Below are 25,610 nucleotides of genomic sequence, written 5' to 3'. Positions count from 1 at the left end.
AGTACTTCCCTAACTTCTATTTCTGTCACATTTGGAGAGTTGGTATGTTCCCTTTATATCAACTAGATTAATGGTCCTACCATAGCATGCATTGGAATAATATTTGCTACATTTAGAATTAACTTTTTCTGTCCGCTATACTTTCTAGGTTGTAGGTGGAGCACATCTGACTTAGTACGTGGTTTCCTTTCTGGGATTTATGGATTTTGCTCTCTCAATCATGTATCTGAAAGGAGTGTCATAATATAAATGAGTACAATATTTTAAAGTTTATATGTTTTTTATTAACATATAACATTTTTCAATTACATCTAATATTCATTCCTACATATATCTTCTTATTAGATGTTTCACACTGTTTTCTAGCTTTCCCTCTGGGTGTGTTGCAATGTCAAGCAGGTGCTTTCTTTTCTATTAGAAGAACAAAAGAGCATATTTGTTGGTAGTTTGTAGACATTGGAATAGTTTGGTATATTTGTACCCATTTTTTCGGTGAGTTTATGATTTATAATAATTTATGTATACCTACGTAGTTATATTTTATGGTGCTTTTATGAAAGGAGTTTTTTTCCGGCAGGTTAGTAATTTTCCAAGTTGTAGTATTTTCTTTTATGGAATACATTTAACAGATATAAACTGTAGAGTGTTATGGAATTTAGTTGCCATTTTACATTAAAATTTTTATTTGCAAGTACGTTTTACTTTAAATATAAGTTGTACTTACTTGGCAAGGTAGTTTATTTATTTATTTATTTTTGCCATTTGCAGAGCGCATTGTAACCCTCCGAGTATCCTGGCGCTAAGACAACATACGGACCAGACAACGCTAGGCAGATATTAGGTACAGAGTTAGAGACTCAGAGGGCGGGCTTTAGGAAAGAGCCAGGTTTTTAATTTCTTGTGAAAAAGCAGCAGGTTCCGTGTGTTCCTGGGGCAGGCTGTTCCAGAGACGGGCAGCTGCCACACGGAAGGCTCTACCTCCCATGGTTGCCCTCTTTGTCTTTGGTACACTGACCAGGTGGGCAGATGCGGATTGAAGATTGTGATTGGGTACGTGCCATTGGAAGCTGGCTTGGATCGGCTTAGGTTCTTGCCCATGAAGCGCCTTAAACGTTAAGCACAGGGATTTAAACAAAATCCTTTGTGCTACCGGAAGCCAGTGAAGCTCCGCTAAAGCCTGTGTTGTTGACGATTGGCGTGGTCGGCTCAGTGCAAGCTTTGAAGCTATGGTCTGTACACTCTGGAGTCTGGCAATCAAATACCCCAGGGATTCCAAAAGTAATCTTAGGCTCAGGTTATCGCAGGACTGGATAGTTGTCGAGATGTATATATTTCTGTCTTTTAGCGTTTGTCGTTTTTGAAGTATTTTGCTGGCGAAATGAGTGTGCTTTTTCTATTGTTTAATTAATTAGTTAGTTTACTTTTAGTTAGAATTTTTTTATCAGTTATTTCTTATGGTAAATTCTAATGTAGGTTTTATTTATAGTATTTCATGTAGAGTTTCATTGTTTGAATATCATTTCATATATATATATATGTGTGTATATATATATATATATGTATATACGTATGTGTATTACCTACTGGCAGTCGCCAGTAGGTATATATAGTTAGGATTTTTTCCTATGGGATGTTTGAAAATTCTATGTTGAATAACTTTGGCGTTTGTGGACGGAATTGGCTGAAATTTTCAGGAAAATGGCACAGTTTGTTTCTGAGCAGCCCCTGAAAATTTGGGGGGGGGGGGTTTGTCAAGGGGGGGGCCGAGAAAAAAGGGGGGTCCCAAAACGCGTTTTTAACATTGAGTTTTCCATAGGGCGGTTGGACTCACTTTTAGCTCGAACGGCTGAATGGATTTACACGAAACTTGGCAAAATTGTAGATATGGTTTGCCCGACGTGCCTTTGCTATGTCTCAATATATGTGCTCCAGTGGATTTTGAGAAATTAATGTTTTAAAAAACAGATATATCGGTGACAGCGCTCCGGTTAGCGCTCCGGTTCGCGTACCTGACGCGTAACGGAACTTCGCAAAGCGAAGCTGATTGGCTGTTGGGTGTCTGTCAACATTCGAAACAGTCCGGACCGGCCGCCATCTTGTCTCTCGGTAGGATCGAGAGACAAGATGTGGTGAAAAACGAAGGGGGAAAAGAAGGAAAGGGGGCAAGGTAGACCCCTCCTGACCCCCTAGGATTGATGAGGGGGATATTAACCTCATAGATGCTATTAAACATTCCTCCCCAGTGCTGCGCTGTCCATTGGAACTAGTGCTGAATGGACGTCCAATGGTCGTGCGCAGCACTGGGGAGGTAGTGCTGCCGTCGGCCAATGCACCGAGGCAGCACTTAAGGGGTTAAAGTGCCCCGCGGGGCAAAAAATAAAAAATTATTTTTTTGGCGATTTTTCGCCGTAGAGGCGCGTCCCGGTACGCGAACCGGGCAGCTAACCGGCAGCGTAACGGGAGTCTGAGGAGAAGCTGATTGGCTGTCAACATTGTAAACAGTCCGGAGCGGCCACCATCTTGTCTCTCGGTAGGATCGAGAGACAAGAGGTGGAAAAAAAATGGGGGAAATGAAGGAAAGGGGGTAAGGTAAACCCCTCATGACCCCCTAGGATTGATGAGGGGGCTATTAAAGTGCCCTGCGGGGCAAAAAAAAAAAATTTGCGATTTTTCGCGGTAGAGGCGCGTCCCGGTACGTGAACCAGGCAGATAACCGGCAGCGTAACAGGAGTCCGCCATCTTGTGTTTTTGGAGCGTCCAGTTCGCGTACCGGGTAGCGTCCCGGTAAGCGTAACAAGGGGAAAACCAAGAGAAACAGTAAAAAAAAATTTAAGGGAATAGATTACCACCAAACTTTGTAAAATTGTAGGGACTGTTTGTTTGAAGTGCCTTTGCAAGGCCTCAAGATATGTGCAGGTGTGGATTTTGTCTAATTAAGATTAAAAAAATATATATATCTTAAGGTTAAAAAAAATACATATATCTGTAAGCGTGCATACGTTACGGGTTTTGTTTGCGCTGCAGAGCCGATACGTCACGGTTATGCGACGCGTCATGAGGCGTCTCACGTGGCTACGTGATACGTCACGTAATAAAGAATTTATTTTACAGCTATAGATATTAGCTTTTAAAAAACCATTGAAATTCACTGAAAAAACCATAGGTTATAGACCATATATAGTTAGGAATTTGCATTTACAAAACCTTAAAAATTCACTGAAAAAACCATAGCTTATAGACCATATATAGTTAGGGATTAGCATTTACAAAACCTTATTTTACTCGCACAAAACCATTGAAATTCGCATATATAGTTAGTTGCACTAACTATATATCGCACACCCGCAATCCACTGCCGATGATGTCACATATTACATGTACATGTCAAAACATGCAAAAAGACAGTTTGCGATTCGCAAACGCCGGAATTCAGCGAATTCCGGCCTTTGAGAATCGCAAAAGGCTTGATACATCTAGCCCCAATTGTCCAATGGTGTCATCAACATCCGTTGCTTCTCCTCCTGATTCCCACTGTAAACATTCATGCTGGTCCATAGTTAAACTAATTTTACACTTTTGGATCCATGGGAGAAAGTTCTCATGAGAACCTTCATACCTAAGCTGTTTGCGGCTACCAATATCCCGTTGTGAAGACAAGGGCAAGTCAAATGTAAAGGCATTGTCCTAGTTAAGCTGGTTAAGCATAAACATTATATATCTAATTTGTCCTTTATTCTAACAGTCTATTCATTATAAGCAACAGCAACTTCATGTCAAAGCAGGGTGAGCAAATGTGGTGTGATGAAGCAAAAGAATACTATCTTAAAGTCAGCACATTCTTTAGTATGATGCTGGTGCTGGGCAAAATATTTTAAAGAAACATCTATTTAGCTGTGAACAAGAGTCAAAATAAAATATGGTTCTGGCATAGTTATAGAAGTACATTGAAAATGATACCTACTGCATTTCTTTTCGTTTCACATTAATTTTCTTAGACATTATAAGCAAGCACATTTTTTCCTACGTGTGATTTATTTATATTGTTTCTTAGCAGTGTACCAAATGCAATCTAAAGTGGAGTTCTATACGTTTATGCAAGTCTTGTTTGATTAAAATGTATTTTTAACAGTAGTTCAGGTTTCAGCATTGCGGTTGGATCTCCATTTTCGTTCTTGCTTTTTGCAGTAGCATTTAAATACCTTGAGGTTGTCTGTAAAACACCTGGCTTGTTCGTTGGTTCTTTTTCGTCTGTTGTTTTCAGTCAGTGCAAGTGTGTCTGCACATCGCAGTTGCTGAAGAGATTCCATATATCGGTGGTGTGCTTGCTGGGCGAGTGAGTGTTGAGAAGCAGGCATGTAAGTGGTTGTTGAGGTGCTGGTATTGGGTGGTGGGAGGCATTTGCCCAAGTGGGTAGTGAAGGTGTTGGTGCGAAGGGGGCGTGTGTGGGTGTGCTGCTGAAGGTGAAGAGGTGGTGGTTGCAGGTGACCGGTCCTACTGAGAGTGCAAAGCAGCAGTAGCAGGTGTCTTGATTTCCAGGGTCGAGCAACCATAGGATTGCTGAGGTGTGGCAGCAAGGTCTGACCATACCAGGATTTATGGGGCTGGGCACACTCCAGGCATGGACAAGCACAGACAAGCTTGCCTTTGGCGTGCCCACTGCCACTGCGGCCATTAAATAGGTCCTGGGAAGGAGGTAGAAGACTGGAGGGGATGCGAACAGGACTAGAATGAGCATGAAGCAGGAAGAAGAGATTGGAAGGCTACGCAGGAGGAGCTGGTAAGGAGCAGAGAATACAGGAGAAGGGGGAAAAACAGCATGGAAAGTGGAAGAATGGGAGCAGAGGGGCCAGAAACTGGGGAGGGGGCCTGCAATGGAGGAAAGAGTTGGAAAAATGAAACAAACACAAAGGAGGCAAAAAAGAGTAGCCTGCACAAAAATGCCAAAAGGTCAGGAAGCGAGAAAGGCGCTAAAAAAGAGAGGGGCAAAAAGTGGAAGAGAGTGGCAAAAGAGAGCAGAAACTCAAAAAGAGGCACGGAAGTGAGAAAAGGCACCAAGAGCCAAGGAACCAAAAGTGGAAGAAAGTGGTGAAAGAGAGCAGAATACATAAAATAGGCAAAAAAAGAGGGAACTGCACTCAGGGCGAGGGCACAAAGGTGGAAGAGAGCAGAGATCAGGCACGACAGAATGTGGCATAGAGAGCGCGAGTGAGAGGCGAGAGGTGGCTGCAGAGAGAGTGAGACGGGAGGCTCGAGGCACAGGCCGGGTCTAGAAGGGCCAATCCGAGGTAAGTGGGTTGGGACTGAGCTTATGAGTGGGTAACCCCTAATGTTTGTGAAGTCTATTAAAATATTGATTATAAATGGAACAATCTACATTACCAAATGTAAGCTGAGTTATTTCAATTTCTTATGATATTGTTTCATTGCACAGTAATCATGCAGACTTATTTTCACAGCTTCGGAACAATAAAGCAAAAGACGTTTGCCTGGATCAAGGTCCCCAGGAGAACCACACTGCCATAGTGTACCCCTGCCATGGCTGGGGCCCTCAGGTTGGATAACTTTTCCCCTTTCTATTTTATTTATATATACATACACGTACATGTCATATGTTCTCCATTTCTTCCGAATGCATTTCATGTTTGATACAGCATTGTGGGCACACTTTCTTTGGTGCACGTGCTAAAGGTTCTCATGAAGCCTGGTGCATGCTAGTGTTGGCATTTGCCATTATTCATTTGTTGGCTTGTGCTATTTTCTTTCTGTGTGCCTTTTTGTGCTTTCGTAGGGATGGTTTTAATCCGTCAAAGTCTGCTAGACCCAAATCACTCACAGCTTTCCTGGTCTTGGCCTTGTTTCACAAAGAGAGCTGAGCTATTTTGACATTCGATCTTCACATTTCATCTCCTCTCCTTCTTCCCCTCCCTAGTATTTCGCTTCAAAGGAGTAAAATCTTCTCTTGTCATACAGGGAAATCTAATATTTTATCTTCATTTTCTAGCCATCCTCCCACGTGCCTAGCTGAAAAATTGCCCATTGCATTTGTGACACCGTCAACACGTCTGAAGAGGTGTTTCATCCTGAGAATTTTAGCACTATTTTTACCACTATAACTATATGCTTAAAATGACAGCATTCCAAATTCTGCTTGCCTGGATCCCAGGACTCGGCAAATAAGACATATATGATGAAGAGCGTTTTGAAACTAACTATGGGGTCGATTAGGATGGCGGTGATCCAGGGGCGCAACTAGGTCTTAATTTCGGGGGGGGCTAACTTGGCAAATGAAGGGGCGTGGCTAATGTTAATCAATTGGGCGGGGCTAAAATGGCAGATAATTAGGATCGATTAATGCATAGGTCAAGCGGAGAAAACATGTGATGAATTCTGCATTTGAAACTGGACAACAATTAGAGCACACATTTGCTAGTCAAACAATGGGCATGGGATGCTCTATATTATTCTTTATGTTTTGCAGGTAACCTCCTCTAGCTCCAATAGCTCACACTTACAGTAATGCAAAACCTATTGCATTACAAATGCTTGTTTTAAAAAGGCATCAAAGTATAGCATATCATATACAGTGATGAAAAACTATTGGGGGAATTGCTGTGAGCTCTACTTCGTGCAAAGGATGTTGTTTGACTACAATGAGCATGTAGTCAAACAGCTTCACAAGCCCGAGGATGAATGCTGTAAGAAAAAAAGTATGTCTTGTTATGTAACATGGCACAGTTCCTTTTGCAAGTATGTGGTTCTCTCCCCTGGCAGAATGACAAACTTTGGGCCCAATTATGATGTTGGTCGGAGTTACCTCCAACGGACAACATCGCGGATTTGGGAATGACAGACCTCCAGTTGGCAGTCCCGACCGCATAATTACGATGCGACCACACATGGTGCGGCCACATACTCCCATTTCTCTATGGGAGCTTGTGCTGTGGCCGTAAACCTGACGTAGCACAAGCTCCCATAAAGAAATGGGAGTTTGTGCAAATCCCTGAACCGAGTGGCAGGCACCTCCCGGCAAATCCCTGCACCAAAAGGTGCCTGCCACACGGTGCAGGGATTTACAGGCCACTATACCAAGCAGACTCTGGCCACAAGGTCAGGCCCTTGAGTCTTTCACTGATCCCAAAGTAACTTTAGTCATATCATCAATGATGTTAATAGAGACTTTATATATTGTATCATTGAGGATTTATTTGTGCTGTAATGTGTCATGTCATGAGGAATGCGTTTCAGGGGTGGGAGGTAAAATAGTGCGGGTTCCTTTAAAGGAGAATTCCAAGCGTTTTGGATTTTGTGCCATATATGTTAAGTCAAGACAAGCTGATTGCTTATGTTGTCAGTCTACATTCAATACATCCTTAACCTCAACAATGTTTTTATTTTTTTACGAATGTCTATGGTTTTTGCAGGGTATACTCTTTTATGAGCCCGCTTAATCCACTGGACAGGACCTTTGTTCTGAACCTACTGTGTAGGTCCTTTGGACATGCGCAGCAGGCCCTGGATGTCAGATGTTGCCTTGTTTGAGTGCAGAGGCCATTGCAAAGAGGGTATGATTTTCGGCCCCCTTTATTGATTCACAAAAAAGGAGCTCAGCAATTACACACAAAGGCATAAAAAAGAACTTTCTTGTTTATTTGTGTGTTTGTACTGATCAGAGCAAATGTAGGTAGAAGCTCAATAGGGTAGTTGGGAGAAACAGTAGTAAAAAGGTGGACATTCGTTTGGGTGTCTATATGTACATGTCTGTGTTTATCACAGGACCACCTGTGCAGGCCTACAGCCCTTACACTACATTTGCAAACAGCTCAGATGCGCATTCTCCTACAGCTTTTCAGATTTTGAAGTAACACTCACCACATTTTCGAAATTTACAGAGCAGGTGTATAAAAGGGTTTCTCTGACATAGCAGTATGAACTGTCAATATATTTTACAGCTTTACTGTGATTAAAGACACTTTGCATGCTGGGCCTCGAGGACACATAAATAGAAAACTAAAGCTACATGACCGATAATTATTCTGTAGCTGGCTTAATGCTGGGAAAGGCTATGGTGACCCTCATGACAAGGGGATAGGCAGCTACGGCTACCCACGCGCTGTGCTGCAACAGTACGCACTGCCAGAAAGAAATATAAATGGCTTCTGCCTTTTCAGGTAAAAAGACGCTGAAACCTAGATTAAGAGCGAGAATTTTACCGTCTCACCCACAGGAAAGCAAACCCGTGCATACATTTAGTTTGGAGACTAATATTTGTGGGCATGATGGTTTGACATAACAACATAGGATGCTTTAGTAAAGTTTTTTTTTGTTCAAAATATTTTATTAAATTTTAAACAGCAGAGATATACAGTGGTAAACAAAATAAATATACAGCTTTCGTAAAGTTTTGGGTTTTGATTATTCGTAATCGTCTTTGATTTCATAGATTCCCAATTTAATATTTAAAGTAATGGTTGTCTTTGCACCACAGTCATTCCACTAGGTCCAAGATAGGGTAGGCTTTGTTTCAAGCAGTGAGATTCTGAGAATGTTTTTAAAGAATTCTGTTGATTTGGGAGGCAGATTAACAGACGGATTATATCTAAATAAACTTGCCCCCTCAAATTGTGAAATGAGTATTCCTCAGTGATAATCTGTACAAACTACAATCGAGAAATTCGTACATGGACATTTCAGCTTCCTAACCTGCAAAGTTACTAGCACGGCTATCTGAAGGATCAGGATGGAAGAGTACGTAACATCTGTAGAAATTGTGTTGAGTCCGTGTAAAGTGTGAAAAGTCTATTCTGCTGGATTACTCTGGTTTGTTAAGCATTAAAAAAGGATAGATGTGGGGACTTCACTACTTGGTAGGCTCTTTGCCAGGATGTGGAGAGGGTTCAATAGTTGTGTAATGCAGAGCGTTTGCACGTCATTAGTGTGTTACATGCATAAATGTGCATATGTTGTTTGAGCCCAAGCCACATTCCTAGCCATATGCTTGCCGCTTTCCTTTATTTTAAAAAAAGAGCCAATCAGTGTTTCTGACAGATGGAACAGGGGACGGCGCGATGTCGTTAATAATGGGAACAAGCCTATGGACTAAGGGGCAGACCCCTTTATTCATTTAAAAAGAACCAAACGCCAACTAATCAGCAGAATGCATTGATAAGCTTAGTCGTATTTGCAGGACTTCCAATAGGCGGAGGAAGTCCAAAACTGCCACAGAGTTAGAGTTTGGTTCTTTTCAAATGATGGGAACAGGTAACATAAGTGGAAACGTTTACAGCCTAAGGGCTATGTTTAACATTAGACTTTATTGTATTGATACTGTGGGACTCCAAGCTCGACGATGGGGAAGGTTCAAACATGTGAATCCATGAAAGATCCAATACTGGAGAACTGTCCACACAGAGGCATCTGCATCTGGGACCACAGGCAGAGATGGTACCCTGTATCAGGACAGTGATACCAATTGAGTCCGCTGCCCTGGGACCAAAGGATGATCTCAGGAGCTGCATGGGTGACTGCGAGAGTTGCACCAAGGAAAGTGGGAGTTACCAGGTGCTGTGACAGTTTATTGGGCCAAGGGGTGTCTCCCAGCCTTTCAAATTTGCATACAAATCATCCAGGAAGAAATCTGTGAAGGATGACGGCATACAGCCAAATCCTGCAGCTGGATCAAGGAGAAACAGGGAGTGTTGAAGCAGCAGCTACTTGCTGTCTGAGGGTTAAGATGAATCTGGTTGGTCTGCCATGGAGTCCACTGCCCTTGAAGAAGGGATTGCTGCTGGTGACTTTGTCCTGATGCAACAGGCTGCGAATTCCAGATAAGACTCCTGAGAGGCAAATTATTGTGCAGTGTTGGTGTCTGCTCCCCAAGGAAGTGGACCAATGAAGTAGATTGTGCGGTCACATACACTTTGGTGCATTGCTCCTCTAGTGTCAGGGCAACTTCTAAGCAGGACTGCAACTGAGTTTTCAGACATGGCAGTGCCTCCAAGTGCTTACGTTTTGTGCCTTCTGTACATTGGTTGGGTACTGGGTGTGTCTGAGCACTGTGAGAGGCCTGCCTTCTGCACTGATTGCTGTCTTCCTGGGATGAACTCTTCTCAACAATCATTTGCCGAGGACAGAAGTTGGGTTAAACCACAGGGCAGAGGCGGGTCAGGAGAAGGGATTATGCTAGACTAGGATTTCAAGAGAGCCTGCATTTATGAGGAACGAGGCTCAACTACCCGGCCTTCGGACCATGGAGCGCCAGACCACTGTGATCCCAAATACACACTCAGGGAGTGAGATGGACTCAGTGAGGGGTATGGAGTTAGTAACTCAGTGCAGTGTGCCTGGGAGGTGCTCTTCGGAGGGACTGGCTCTATCTTTTAGTGCAGCACTTGCTTATTGCTGAAAGCATAAGAGGCATAGAAAGAGAACATGAGTCTGCAAGGCGCAAGTGAGAGCCACAAGAAAAAGCTAGAAAGGATAGTGATTGTGGCCCTAACCTCCAGTATAGTAGAGTTTGTGGCCCCTACTGTTTTAGCTTCTAAACTGGAATGAAGTGGGCAATGGGAGAAAAGTCAAAAGAGGAGCAGCAGAAATGTATCTATACAGGTTTGTGATGTTGGAGAGAAATATTAGCAAGTGATATTTTGTGTGTGTGAGAATGAATTGATTTGGTTCCCTAATCCAATTGCCAACATTACGCTTATTTAGAGACCTGGTGTTTCTCTCTCTCTCTCTCTTCTCCCCCTCTCGCCCTTCTCTCTCTCTCACCCTCTCTTTCACTTCCCTCCCTCTCCCCCCCACCTCCCTCCCAGATACCTGGACGTGCGTCAAATTGATTTAGTGCATTGAAGCCACGTGGATGCTCCAGTACAGATTACCAGTGTGCACTGCGACATGTGCACGCAAACATATCGCAGCCTGTAATAGATACCAGTGTGCACTGCGACATGTGCACGCAAACATATCGCAACCTGTAATTAGTTCCTGCGAAAGTCCCTATGCTGACACATTGACACCCGAATACAACCTCTTCTTAACACAAACATTCATTTCCAAGCCTAATACCGCACCCATGTCTATTTTCAACATACACAACAATGACATCACAACTGCTCAGCCACAGACCTCATTAGTCGTGTCGGCTTAAGCAGCACACCTCAATGGAGCGTCAACTCTTCGCCCCTGGCCTTCGGGCTATGCTTAAATTACTCTTGGATGAGACGTCTGTCCCCATTGCATCCACTAACCTGGGCCCCAGCAGCAGAGGAAGGCCGCTGGGTAAAGCACAACTTGCCGCTCGGAAACTCTAATCAGATGACAAGAGGTGGGGGCAGGGGGGTTAAATGAAACTGTTCAGAGGCTGGCTGGCTCCGGCTGCTGGGCCTCTCAGAAAGCATCATGAAAATGACTTTCTCGGCTCCGATGCGCAGCCTTCGTTCATCATTTCAGTGCGTGTCAATTTAGCCCGGGCTGGAGAAGACGACGGGGGGGGGCTGAAGCCCGGTGAGCCCAATGGGTGTTGCGCGCCTGCGGTGATCAGCGGCGGACGGCAAGTCCGTCTGCCTCTGATCCGCGGGATGTTGTGCGCAATTTGGTGGCGATGTCTGCAAGACACTGCCAGCCAAATTACGAAGGGTGAGGAAACATGTTTTTCCGCAGCGGATTTTCCGCCTTGGAAAAGCATGTGGACCTTTGCTTCTGGGGGCCCGTTGCGGGCCCCCAGGGTGTTGGGGGGTCGGGGGTGCACATGGGGGGTACCTATGGTACCCCCTGCATATGCATGCACAAAGCGGCAGGCACCGCGCGATGCCTGCCGCTTTGTGCATGTATATGCAAAGCATGCAATTTTAACCTAGCGCCGGGCGCTGCTTTAAGCAGCACCCACCGCAAGGTTACAGATACGGGATGTGACGGCCAGGGTGGCGGTCTCATCCTAATTTGCACGGAGGGACCGCCGCTGCCCCTGCGGACGGTCCCTCCACCTCGGGGGTCCATCCTAATGAGGCCCTAAGTGTGCATGTCAAGCAAGTCAACGAAAGGCAACGCAAGGGGAGGGGAGTTGGCCTAACGGCTAGGGCGGTCTACCTCGGAGCTGGGCAACCAGGATCAAGTCTCGGCAGGGACGCAGAACCTCCTGTAATTCTGGGCAAATCACTTAATCTCCCCGTGCCTAACTAAAATGAATATGTCCTTATGTACCACAACTGGTGCTTGTGTAAAGCGATCTGATACTCGATAACTTCAGGCCAAGTTCGCACTATATAAAACTCCATTAAAAAAAAGCAACACAAGTGCTTAAGTGACATTCACAAAGCCAAGAAAATCTACATCAGAGTGACTTTCCATCACTTTTCAGCCCACGAGGAATGCTATGGAGCACCTTGCACTGCCTTGTGTTACACTGCAAACCTAGATTTATTAACGGCAGTAAACTTGGATTTGCGCCAAAATAGTGCACCTTTCTGAGAGAGGCCAAATTAGGAGAAATATCTTTATTTTTCCTTGTTACTTCCTCTTTCTATGCGTGATGCATTCTCCAGCATGTATAGAAAGAGAACTATACCACTCAGGATAGTTTTTAGGTAGAAAGGTACCCCCTTCTGTACAAAAACAATCCTGCCTGTACCACAGGCACCCTTGCACCATGGCACAAGAGTGGCTGGCCTGGTGGTAGGCTGCCTGAAGTGTGTGATGTTTTACTAGATATTGGTGCTTTTTTGCTCTCTACATTTAAAGCAACACAGTAAGTTGTCTTGCTGTGGTGCGTTGTGTGAAAGATTAGTAACCTAGGTTTGGGTGGTTCATTCAACAGACATTTCACTGTGTAAAACTAGTGTCCGTGCCTCACCTGGTGCAACTTTAAGCCTCTCTGAGATTTGCTTTTAAATATGTACTCTACTTTGTGGTATAACCTCAACTGAACATCAACATCTGTCCCCAGTGGTATTCCTCTAATGTGCCCACCATACATCACCCTGTGCATTCAAAATACACCCAGCACTGTGGTGGTTTTAGAAAATGTGTGTCTGCAGTTGTGTTGATATGTATGCACGTGTAGAAGCTGTCTGTACCTGAGATCATAAAAGACAAGGAAAACTCATTTGTACTAATTAAATATTTTTTTATATAATAACAACAGTACCCATCCACTGATTTGGTCAGGTAAGAAGGCCCCCTAGGGAAAAGCTCAAAGTGATGGCTCCTCTCTGGGGGAGATGCAAGTGCAAATCCAACCATGATTCATGAGTTTCTGTATGATCATACAAAATCTGTCCAGTGGTACCATTATTATAATGTAAAAATGTTTTTCTTTGAATATCACATTTGGGGTTTCCTATTTTGAACCCTCCTAGGGTCTATTCATGGTCCTGATGAAATGCCTAAATCATTTGGAAACTTAGGGGCATGAAATATGTTCACCCTAATGAACATACCCAACGGCTCATTCTTATGCCTGATTGGTTCATTCATGTTTTTAATCTTGGCACGAACACTCTGCAGGAATAAATACTGTGGTAAATTTTAACTCCTCTGTAACCATCTCTATCACTACTCTCACAATCACCCAACTAGGGCAGTGACCTGAGCACAAGCTAGAACCAGGTCAAGAGGAGAAAAAGATCTCCATCAATTAGTCCCAGTTTCTGGGAGTCCACTGGGTATTGCAGCACCCACCCAGTGAGGAGCTTGCGCGATGATGAAGCAAGCTTTCGAGGTACGGGAGGGCTATTGCATCCTTTAAATAAAGGTTCGCCATGATCTGTGGATATCGTTGAACCAGAAGTCAAGTTGGCCTCCTGGTTGAGTAGTGGGCACACCAAGTCATTACTGCCTACCTGGAATAGAGCAATCTCTGACACGTGTTTTGCTTTTCTCGGAGCCTGTCAGACTGTTTGCAATTATGGTACAAATTACGTTAAAGTAACACAAATGAAAATCTGAGAAATGCAGGTTGAGGTTCCTTTAAAATTGTGACTGTTCGTTAGGACAAAGCTATGAACCTATTTTCTAACAGCTGTGTTTTTCCGAAATTCATCTATTTCAACGCAAAATTTAATCTAAGTGTGCATGAGGAAGTTATTTGTTGTGAGATAAACTGGCAGTTCTTGTCACCCTGAAATGAGTGCCAAACCTGCTTTTCGCAGATCCTGCGAATGATGCATTAGCCAGCAGCCATTTTAGGTGCCTTTTTATGAACTCCACTTTTGTTTAACGCTCTTAGCTGGCAAACATAACGATGCTTCATCATTTGCTCCCTTCACATCTTCGCTCTAAGTGATAGCCTATTAAGTGCCCATTTGCCTTCTATTTCCTGTGGAGAGGGTGCATGACTCATTCTTCAATGACTGGAATGCTCCGAGTGTTCCAGAAGAATTATCAGGCTTCACTGTGCATAATTCTGAGCTCAGGGGAATTAATCTGATTTCGTCAGGTCACCTGGTCCTAAAATGAATGACTTAAGCTTCCAGATTTCTTTGTGGTCATTAAATTTAATGGAGTTTTCCTTTCTCCGTTGCTCTGAATTTAAATGTTTGTCTTCTCGGTAATGTGCTTTCCATCTCGCAGTCAAGCTTAGCAAAAAAGCATTTTTTTTCTCTCTTTCCCATTCGAATTTGCCAGATTTATGGTTTCCGAAAAAGAGGGTTAATTACATTAAAATAACCACCAGCTAGAGCTTTAGAAATCTGACTTGTACTCTGCACCTTTCCGATATGAAAATGTGAGGTAAACAAAGACCTCAACCATAATAATCCCTAAATTGCTTTTATGTCTATGCTTTTATCCAAATAAAGTAATTGATTGAATAATCACTAATTGGCTAGCTGCACATACTCTGAGTACACCTTGGCGTTGCCAGCACATATTTCTCTGAGCCCTTTTTCCGGTCTCACTACATACAGATTCGGCTATGTGTCGCAGGCAGTGCTATACAATAATAAATAGAATGGGCTTTGGATCAACCCCGTGCTTAAACCTCAAACCGGAGGACTTCCTTGTCTATCTTCTTTCCTTGCCTTTTATTTGATGACTTCCCCGACCTACTCTTGTGTCTGCCCTGGCCGCATTTCTGAATTAACTTTGAATTTCATTGGTTAAGCTGTATACTTCCATTGTTGACGTCATGGAACAATTGTTTTTTTTCTTTTTTTTGTTGCTACATTTCTACTTTTGCACTCCATTGGACAGCATATCCCTCTCCTTCATCTGGTTCTTTTCTTCCCCACTCTTCGTCCGCCTCTCTCTCACCGCCCCTCTACCCGTTTTCTCCCTCCTGCTCAAGAAATACCTTTTGCACCAGTGGGTTTCTCCTACCAAGAGGCTGTGGGTTTGAGGCAGACACCAAAGGGTGGGCTTGATTTGCAGTGGATGTTGTCCGTCAGCACTATTGTGTGCCTTTTGGCACCCCTAGCCGTCTCTATTTTTTCAATTCTAATTCAAGGTCAGTCACTTCTATTATTTGTCTAGGCACTAAACATTTGCAAGAGTCCAGCACTCTCCGCTCGCTAGGCACATGGAACGACTCTCTGATGTCACTGGGAACATCCTAGGGAACTTGCTAGGTATGATGTAATCCATTGCACGTGCATGAATTTGATTGTAGCGGCCGGTGTGTGGGCCGGAGTGACTGGGTGGGGAGACAACGTGGAGGTGGGGAGTAGGGGGTTAAAATAGACAAAACACATTAAAAAAAATTCAAAGAACTTACCTTCCACCGACGCTAATATCAGTGTCCTTGCTGCTGCAGGCTCTGGATGCGGTCTCCTTCCAGGCTCTCCTCAGCTAACGCGGGCGGAAATGGGGACCTGCGGCTGCAATCCCTTGGCTGTTTCTCAGCGTTAGGATTGCAGGCTCTGAATTGCGCAGGGTCAGTTTGGCGGCTGTATGCAGCCGGCAAATCTGACCCGCGCACTGGCAGGGGGCTGCATTACTAGTGCAATCACACTGATCAGCCCTGCCCTTGCCATCATGCTGTAACAGCGCAAGCCTTAAACACATTAATAAAATAGTATTTATTACCATAATAATAATATGTGTGCCTGCTGTGCTGGCAGTAGGGGGCGACATTCCTCCGGCATAATGCTGGAGTCGATGCTGGAATTTGAACCTTGCATTGCTGGTTAGAGTTTAAGGGTATTCTGATATCCTGTGCCATTATTTTTCAATTTGTTTCTCATCTAGATTTTCAGCCTAAATAACCAACTGTCTGTGCCATTAGTTTAATATTTTTCATGTCATTCACAGCTTTGTATATTGTTACTGTTTTGTGAAAGTTACCATGGCCAGTATGTGTGCAACACTTTTGTGTGTCTCAGGAGCCTCAATAGTTGTTCCCCACTGTTTTCTGCATTGGTTTGATTAACACACACTGAAAGACAAGAATTTTCCAGTGTGTATTAGGTATTTCTCTACAAAGCTTTGACACCTTTGAAAGCTTTGAAAGCTTTGACCTGGCATCCTTGGCATGGTTTCCCCCTATCTTTTTGCTTCTACCACCTGTATTTTTGATGCTGTGCTGGATTTCGTTTTTGCTGGTTTTTATGCTTTGGGCACTTTGCCACTGCTGTTCAGTGTCAAAGTGCAAGTGCTCCCTGTGTACATTGATATTGTGATTGGTTATCCACAATTGGCATATTTATGTCACCAAGAAGTCCCTAGTAAAGTGCACTGAGTGTGCCAGGCTGGTGATAACAAATGCTACTAGTGGGCCTGCAGCACTGATTGTGCCACCCACATGAGTAGCCCTAAAATGGTGTCTCAGGCCTGCCACCGCAGTGCCTGTGTGCAGTCTGTGAACTGCCATGTCCTCCTGGCCAGTGTCCCCCCTGGCCAGGCCTAACCCTTCCCTTTCTGTACACATTGGTCACCCCTATGGAAAGCCCAAGATACCCCCTTGGACAGGGTGCAGTGTATGTGAAGGGTAGAGCAAGTACTTGTGCAGGTGACATGCTCTGGTAGTGAATTACAGCCATATTCGTGTTTCACTATTGTAAGGCTATCTTGCCCCATAGGCTATCATGGGGGATGCTGGCTACAGTGGCTACCAGCATATCTTCCCATAGGATTAAGCTAGGACATAAAAGTCTGGTATCCCTGAACATCGAATTTAATAACACATCTTTTAGGAAAGGTTGTTTTTAAATCCTGTGTTTGAGAACAGCACTTTTAGAAAGTTGCTGTTCTCTTGTCTGACCCTTCTGTGTGCCTTGGCCTGTTTGTGAATTGTCTGTCTGGTTTGAGAGTCACAGGGGCTGGGAGCCCCCAGGAGGCTGGCTGGGTCAGCCTTAAGCAGAATGACTGCATCTGCATCTTGAGTGGTGGAAGGGTTAGCACCTGGGCCTGAATAGGGCTGTGCCTGCCTTCCACAATGCTGGCTCTACCTCCTTCTGGGCGGCTGATGACCCTGCCCCTCTCCCTGAAAGGAAAGAAGAGGCCAGGAAAACAAAGTGCTCAAGGAAAACCCAGAACTGGTTCAGACCGGGCTCAGAGCCCTCCTGCACAAAGGGATCAAAGACTTTTAGGGGTATAAGTACAGGACCACTGACTACAGAAAATTAGATCATCCCGGAAACAAGAAGGAACCTCTGTCAAGGAAAAAGCTGTAAGACTGAAGAAGAAGGACTACCTTGCTGTGTGATGCTGGACTGACCTGCACTTGCTTTGCTGCCTAGGAGAGAAGGACTTTGTTGTTGCTTTGTCCCCTTACTTGAAGGAATCTCTAAGGGCCTGTTGTGAGCTGGGTCCCTGTTTTGAAGTCCGAGGAACAAAAGGACTTCACCCCACGTTTCCCTGAGCTCTGCTGAGAGAGCTCTCTCCTTCCTAGAGTGCTTGGGCCAGTTGTGGTGCCTCTGGAAGTTGTACTAGTGCTGGTAAGCTGGAAACCAAGATTTGAGAGACTTTGCTATAGAAAAGTTATTGCTTCGCTCACTTGCGGAGCGCATCTCCGACAGCGCCAGGAAATTCCAGCCACTACGAAGGCAGAGATCGTCGCAGCGCCTGTTGCTGCAGACGCTTCATCCTTTGTTTGCGGGAAGATCACCATTGTTGCGAGCATCGTTGCAGAGCCTGTCATCGCTGGGAGAGATCACCGCACCGCGGATTGCGTCACTGTGAACATCGTCGCAGCCCCCACAGATCAGTGCATCGTGCCTTTGCGAGAACAAACTGCCTACGAAACCTACGCACGGGAAATCCTAGAAGACATCGCCTTCGTCCCCATAAAGACCGGATTCGTCGCAACACGTCCGCTGCTGCAGCAGGACTGTCGCCAACGCCTCCCTATGGTCTCAGGAGCAACGCATTGCTTGTTATCCACCGCACCAGCTTCTGCTTTGGAACTTTGTCGCATTTAAAGGTACTGTTGGCTAAACGTGATGCAACTGTGAACTTTTCACGCAACTGTGGATTATTTTATCGCAACTTTAAGAACTCTTTCGCAACCATATTCTTAAACTGTGTATGTTGGATTTTTGTTTTGGTCTTGTGTAGTTTAGATTAAATACCTTTATTTTTCTAAACTGTTGTGGAGTTATTTTGTGGTGATTTCACTGTGTTACTGCGAGTGTTTGTACAAATACTTTACACATTGCTTTTGGATCAGCCTGACTGCTTGTGCCAAGCTGCCAAGGGGGTGAGCAGAGGTTATCGTAAGGGTGTTTCCTCCTTACTCTGACAAGAAGCAAGGGTCCCTATTTGGACAGTGGTACCTACCTCTGCCAACTAGAGATCCCCAGTACTAACATTGTTGGTCAGCGGTGGGATTTGAACTTGTATATGTACTAGACCCACAGTGATTGGTGTACATCACTAGTGAGTGCAGACCACTACGCCACCGCTTACTACTGTTTTTTTTGGTTGGCTCTATTTTTGAGTAACTCTTCAAAGCATCATGTCTGTGAGTGGAAAGGCACCCAGATTTAACTCCCGGTACACGCTTGGTCTTGGTGCAGAGAAATGCGGCTACAGCCATCTGGGAACGCCGCTAAAAGATCCTACCGACGTCTGAAGATGTGAGACACCTGCCGAGGTTGGTTTTGATTCCCCACTGTCGCGAGCATTATTGCATCTGACCTGGCTGCCTCTGAAGGTGGAAGCGTACCGCATTTAAGATGGCAGTGCGAGGCCCGCGGTGATGGGCCCCCTTCGCGGATTCCTGCTGCAGCAAGGATGCCGTTTCCCCCCTAGTGACACACCGGACCCGTTCCAAGGTACCGCTTGGCAAAGGGGCGCTATCGGCGTCAAAACTGGCTCTCGGGCTCGGCAGGACATTTCTCCCTTCGCCTCTGCCTGACTCTAATATGGCGGCTGCGTTTACTTAAATGGTGGCGATCGCGGATACTCCCGTTTTGTGCGCTAGGTTTGACTGTTTCTTCCAGGTTGGGGGACCCACCGCTTGAGGCAATTGCGTCCTGCTGTCTCCATTCTCTGGAGAACTGGTGCATGCAGCCTGATTTCTTGAGACCCTCTTGCTCATTTCAGCTTTGATGTGGCCCTGCGTGTACACTACCCCCGCTGGGAGATCCAATGCTGCAAACTCATCTCGGCTGAAACATCCCACTCTGGCGACTTTGGCAGCCTCGGCGGTGGAGGAGGGGTGCCCGGGCTCCGGCTGTCATTCGTGTCACCTCTCCCCTGCGAAGAACTCCTGCGTGTATTGTTGAGCCAGCACCCGTTCCACGAGCTGAGGAGCGGGAGCGGGTCCTCGGTAGGCCCCCAGAGGACCCTGAAGGAGCCGTAACATCGCTGGATGGGGTCTTAAAATACGTGACGTTTCCCCCGGTACAGGGGGGGTGGAGGGACGGGCGCGCTTCCACTGTACTGTCGCTGAAGTCTGGGCGACTTTGGACAGTTGCGCTGATGCTGCCAGTTGCCTGTGCGGAGCACTTCTTTCTGAGGCTATTTTTCATCCCCTCTGACTGCCTGTATCTGAACTTACAATGTCGCATACCCCCTGCCTGAGGTCTAGATGGCCGACTCAGTGAGACCCTCTGTGATGTTTTCGTTCCTCCCCTGGTCTTTAATCATTGATCTCCCCAGGACCTCAACCAGCCTTTGCCCGTCCCTGTCCCCGCCCACCCACCTGGTCCTTTTCCCTGCTTACTTCCCTAGACAGCTGAAACCTAGCTACTTTTGTATGATGCCCGGTGGAGCTACCTCGCAAGCTATAGGAGAGATGGACTTTGGACTCCCTCCTTTGACTATCACCTACCCAGCCAGACTTCGGGCAAATGCTCCTGTGTCTCTCCTTACCTTATCTTCCTCCACTCCTTTCCCCCAACCCTCACCCCTCCCCGCTCCTACTCTTTCCAGCTTCTGTCCTCTGTCCTCACATGCCCTTGACCTTTGTCCCCACCCTGTTTTTCTGTGAACCTCTTCCCTCGCCACTTGAGACCGAACTATTTTGTCAGATGCCCGATGGAGCTACCTGGTTTAGCTATAGGGGAGATGGGCCGTGGAATCCCTCCTTGGTCGTCACCTATCCAGTCGGTCTTTAGACAGACTTCCTTTCGTCTCTCCTTGTTGTCTCTTCCCTTATCCTCCCTTTCACACACCCCCTGCCCCCTCCACTACTTTTCTCTCTACTTTCTCTCCTCTTCTAATTGTATTGCCTATTTTTTGATGTATTGTGTAATTGTTGAACTTTTTCTTTTACATTGTTGATTCTCATGTAAAGCGCTCTGATACCTTCGGGTCTAGCTAGCGCTATATAAAACTCTTTAAATAAATAAATAAATAAGAATTGGAATTGGAATTTGTCATTGAGGATTTGTATTTCTACAGAGAAAAAGATCTTAGGCAATTCTGCCAACAGTTTGAGTGCCCCATAAAGAGCGGCTACCGGAAGTAGGAGCTGCAGAGAATCTTAAAGGCCCATTGGGAGGCACAGGAGGGAAATGATGCAAGTACAGGGAATGGTTTTCAAACCACAGATCTGCCTGTGAGCAGAAAAGGCTCAAGGCCTGGCAGCAACCATTCCAGTAGGGGTTTCACCCAAGAAGAGTTACAAGAAAATCAAAGAGTGAGAGAATATGACTTGGAAGTCATGAGGATGAAAATGAAGCAATTGGAGGTAGAGAGGGTGGCGGAGGAGAGCAAAAATGCCCGTGCCCTGGAGGAAAAGAAATTGCTTCTGGCTCACAAGTTGAGCATTAGAGAACTGGATCTGATAGCAAAGGAGGTGGATTCCAGTTCAAATGGTGGCAGTGCACAGCCAGTGCAGGGGGGTAAAGTATATATTCCCAAGGACCTGGTACAAAATTATAATAGGAGTGAGGATATCTATGCCTGGTTTACTTCTTATGAAATTGCATTAATAATGAATGGTGTGCCTGAACAGCATTGGGGGGCGGGCCTGTGGAAACATTTTGAGGCTTCTGGGAGGAGTGCTCTAGAGCTCTTAGAGTTAGCAGGTGCCATGACCTACCCCAATATGAAGGAGGCCCTATGTCTCAGGTATGGACTTACTCCAGAGCAGTACAGACTGCCATTTAGAAACTCCAAGAAGAGAGAGTCTGAGACTTGGATGGAATGTGTGAATTTGTACTCACGTGCACTGGAAGATTGGATGAAGGGTGCAAGGTAACTGATTTTAAGGGGTTATTGCATTTAATCATTTGCGAGCACTTGAGTAGTCTTTGTGTTCCAGAGCTGCACCAGCATCTTTTAGACAGCAAGCTGACAGACCCCATTGAGCTTGCTAAGGAGGTGGATCGCTGGACCAGTACCAGGGTCCACAGCGGAATTGTGGGTACCACAGCCAAAGGTGGGCAGGGTCCCCAGCAGAAGAGTGGGGAGGACAAGGGTAACCAAAAGGAGTTCTCTAAAGGGCCCAAAAATAGTTCCCAGGGAAAGGTGTCCCAACCCCCCAGACTTAGATGGCCATGGCCCCCTAGGGAGAGAAGGGATAACCAAGGGCCCTCGGCATGCTATCACTGTAACGAGGTGGGCCTCTTTTCATCCAGGTGTCCCAAGAAAAACTCAGCACCCACTGGTGCTCCCGCCCCAGGGTTAGCAAGTGTAGCTTTGGGAGGGGATTTGGTTTCCAGTGGATGGGGGGAGGTAGCAGTTATGACACTTGTCTCTTTAGGAGACCAAGAGGTGGTCCAAGAAACCTTACTGCCCCCTAACACTAAGAAATACGGGCAGAAGGTGATCATCAATGGGAGGTGGATAGAGGCTCTGAGAGACACCGGAGCCAGCGTGACATCCGTGAGGTGTCATTGGGTGTCAGTAGAGCAGTGTATCCCCAATGTACTCCGCCCGGTAGTTGCAGCTGATAGCTCAGTGCGCCTCTGCAAAGTGGCGCGTGTTCCCTTTGAGTGGGGGGAGAGTCTCTGGTCTCTTGGAAGTTGTTGACAGTGATGCCTTGCCTGTAGACTGTCTGCTAGGGAATGACCTGGAGAGTTCTCCATGGAACGATGTAGAGCACCGAACTCATCTAGAGATGTTAGGTTTACCTGCATGGATCTGTTTGACCACGCGTGCTATGGCAGCCAGTAGAGGTGATTCAGCAGAAATGGAGCCTGAAACAGTGGCCCAGAGACCTGCTAAGAACAGAGGAGGCAGGGGGCGTGGGAAACCCGCCCCGTGGTACCCACAGCCCAGGAGGAAGCAGAACCTGAGGCGGATGCCCTGGAGCTTACCGGGGAACAAGTGGCCGAACTGGGGGAACTGCCTGAGCTGACCCATTGGCAGCAAGAGGGTGGCCTCTCCAGGGAGGAGTTGTGCAAGGCGCAGAAGGAGTGCCATTCTCTTGTTGGTATGTGGCAACAGGCCGCAGACCAGGCAGCAGGCCTAGGGGCCAAGGATCATTTCATTTACTGGGAAGATGATTTGCTTTATAGTGAGCCTAAGTTCGCTGAGCCCGGTGCAGCCCGTGTGCTGGTGGTACCCAAGTGCTTCAGGAACTTCCTAATGGGTCTGGCTCATGACGTGCCTCTCGCAGGACATCTGGGGCAAGACAAGACCCTACACAGGCTTGTCACCCACTTCCACTGGCCCCAGATAAGGAAGCATGTCGGGACATTCTGTAGGTCTTGCTGAACATGTCAGGCCAGTGGCAAGAGTGGACAGAAGTGCAAGGCACCCCTCCAACCCTTTCCTGAGGTGAGCACCCCTTTCCAGCGGGTAGGCATCAACATCATGGGGCCCCTGGACCCCAAGACAGCCTTAGGCAACAGGTGCATCCTGGTCTTGGTGGACCATGCCACCCGGTACCCGGAAGCAGTCCCTCTCAGGACAATCACAGCACCCGTGGTGGGCCGTGCATTGATGGGGATCTTCTCCCGTGTGGGGTTCCCCACAGAGGTGGTCTCCGACCGGGGTACCAACTTCATCTCTAGGTACATGAAGTCTCTGTGGGAGGAATGTGGGGTAACTTATAAGTTCACCAATCCTTACCACCCTTAAAGAAATGGGTTGGTTGAAAGATTCAACCGCACCCTGAAAGGAATGATTATGGGCCTAGCGGAGCCCATGAGACGGAAGTGGGACGTCTTGTTACCATGCCTGTTGTTTGCCTACAGGGAGGTGCCTCAGAAGTCCTTAGGGTTCAGTCCCTTTGAACTCTTGTATGGCCACCCTGTTAGAGGACCTCTCACTCTGGTGAAGGAGGGATGGGAGAAGTCCCGTGGGAAAGCCCCCCAGGATGTGTTCAGCTATGTGCTGGCTATCCGCAACCAGACACAACGCTTCAGGAAGCTCACTCAGGTGAACCTAGAAGCTAGCCAGGAAGAAATGAAAATATGGTACGACCAGAATACCACTCTGGTCGAATTTCAACCTGGGCAGAAAGTAACACTATAGAGGGGAAACTGACTTTAGCTGTTTTGTCCTCACCAGGGCCTATAAAACACATTTAATAATGTTCCTCTTTTTATAAGAAGACACTCTACCCTAGGGGCACCTAGGGCAGGTTTTCAGGGTGATTTATATGTATAAAAAGGTAGTTTTAGACTTTTGAAGTACTTTTAATTCCAAAGTCAAATTTGGACACTGTTTTATTTTAAAACCGGGCTGCAAGGCTGGGCTACCTTTGAAAGGACACCAGGCACCACAGCAGTGCACACTTAAGGGCATGAAGTCCACTGTAGTCTGCAAACCTACATGTCCTCCCTTATAGTAGGAACTTACAGGAAGGTTATCTGAGCCAATTGTAATTACATCAATTACCATATACCTTTTAAAAAGAGCACTGGCACTAGGCCAGGTTCGCAGAGCCCAGGGCACATTCAGAGTCAGTAACCCCCAATTTCAGTCACAAAATAGGGGCAATCAAAGGAAAAAGGATGAATTTCTTACACTTATGAGTAATTTGGCACAAAATTCCTACAGCAAGAGCACAGAACAAATGAATATACAGAGCAGCTGCTGTCTGCTGCTGTTTGTATTCTGTTGCATTTTTCACTATTTTAGTAGTGCAAAATGTATCCTCAGTCCATTTTGGATGCAAGGTTGCATTTATCGGTAAGAATAGAGCACTAAATTCTGGTTTACGACCATCATGTGATTCTGTTCAATCTCACATCATTTTGCATAGGTACATGACAACAAATTAGGAGAGTAACACCCATCCTGAATGCATACTAGTAAAGATAAACAGCAGTGTGATATAAGTGTGCACCTTATAATTTTAGTACAGAAGGAAACTTCTTTTTTGGAACACCTCACAACTGAGGATGTTGAAGCTGTTAAACAACAGTGAACCTGCAAGAGAATGGTGAAGGCAGGTGTCTAGAATAGCACTGCGATGATGAGGAGGTCTGAAGTCATAACTCTGGTACAATTATGGTTCTGGTTAAAGATATCGCTTGTTACAGATGGGTGTATGGTATTAAATCACCTGCCTCTACAACCCCTCCTGACATTACTAACATTACATCATTTGAGAGTGGCAACCACCCACCCCTTTTTAGTAGCCTATAACCTATGTAACAATAACAGCATCTTTGTCAGTTGGTGTACTCACAGACAGTGCAATTTTTGGGACCACCAGATTTTTGTAGAGTTGAAAAAGTTACTGATGGAATTCCCTGCTTTGGCATTTCAGGTATAGCTATTAGGTAACGGTCAAAGGTATTTGTGACACTTTTTGCAGTTGTTTAAGGAGTCCCTAGGGTATTTAAGATTTGGGAGAACATGGTGCCAGGAATGCTTTTGTGGATTGTAGGGAGTAAACTATTCTAGTACCTGGTTGTTAAAGACCAACCTAGATTGCCATCAGATATGACTTCAAGCTGGCCTTCAATGAAGAGGCTGATGCCGGCTTGGCCCAACCCAGCCAGGTGCCCATAGTGTGAGATATCGAGCTGTACAATCTGTTTTGGGCTCAGTGACAACTGGGGTTCAAAGATGTGGCAATGAACACACGTTTGATGCTATGACCGATGTAGAAAGCTCACTATTTCATTTCTGATTTCTTATGCATCAAGTATTAGATTGATCATCGGCCCACATATCCAGATCCTCTGTAAAGAATGCACATTTTCAGAGTCAGATATTGTGTCAGATCAAGGAGGTCTACAGATCACCTTATTATTCACAGCTTATCACCTAAAGCATATATGAAGTAATGATCCCAAAAAGCCAGTCCTATTTTTTTGGAATACATTATT

General features: G+C 45.7%; 1 protein-coding gene across 1 annotated transcript in view; it reads left to right on the top strand.

Annotated features, from left to right (window-relative positions):
* Positions 1–25,610, top strand: part of GALNT17 (polypeptide N-acetylgalactosaminyltransferase 17) — a 1,810,367-nt gene that overhangs the window by 1,690,033 nt on the left and 94,724 nt on the right. The window contains exon 9 of the mRNA XM_086954581.1: positions 5,457–5,552. Coding sequence (XP_086810707.1) covers positions 5,457–5,552 — 96 coding nt within the window. The remainder of the gene's footprint in view (positions 1–5,456; positions 5,553–25,610) is intronic.

Source organism: Lissotriton vulgaris, chromosome 2_1 (assembly GCF_964263255.1).
Source record: "Lissotriton vulgaris chromosome 2_1, aLisVul1.2, whole genome shotgun sequence".
In the NCBI taxonomy this organism is placed as follows: domain Eukaryota; kingdom Metazoa; phylum Chordata; class Amphibia; order Caudata; family Salamandridae; genus Lissotriton; species Lissotriton vulgaris.
This window is presented reverse-complemented; position numbering and strand designations above follow the sequence as displayed.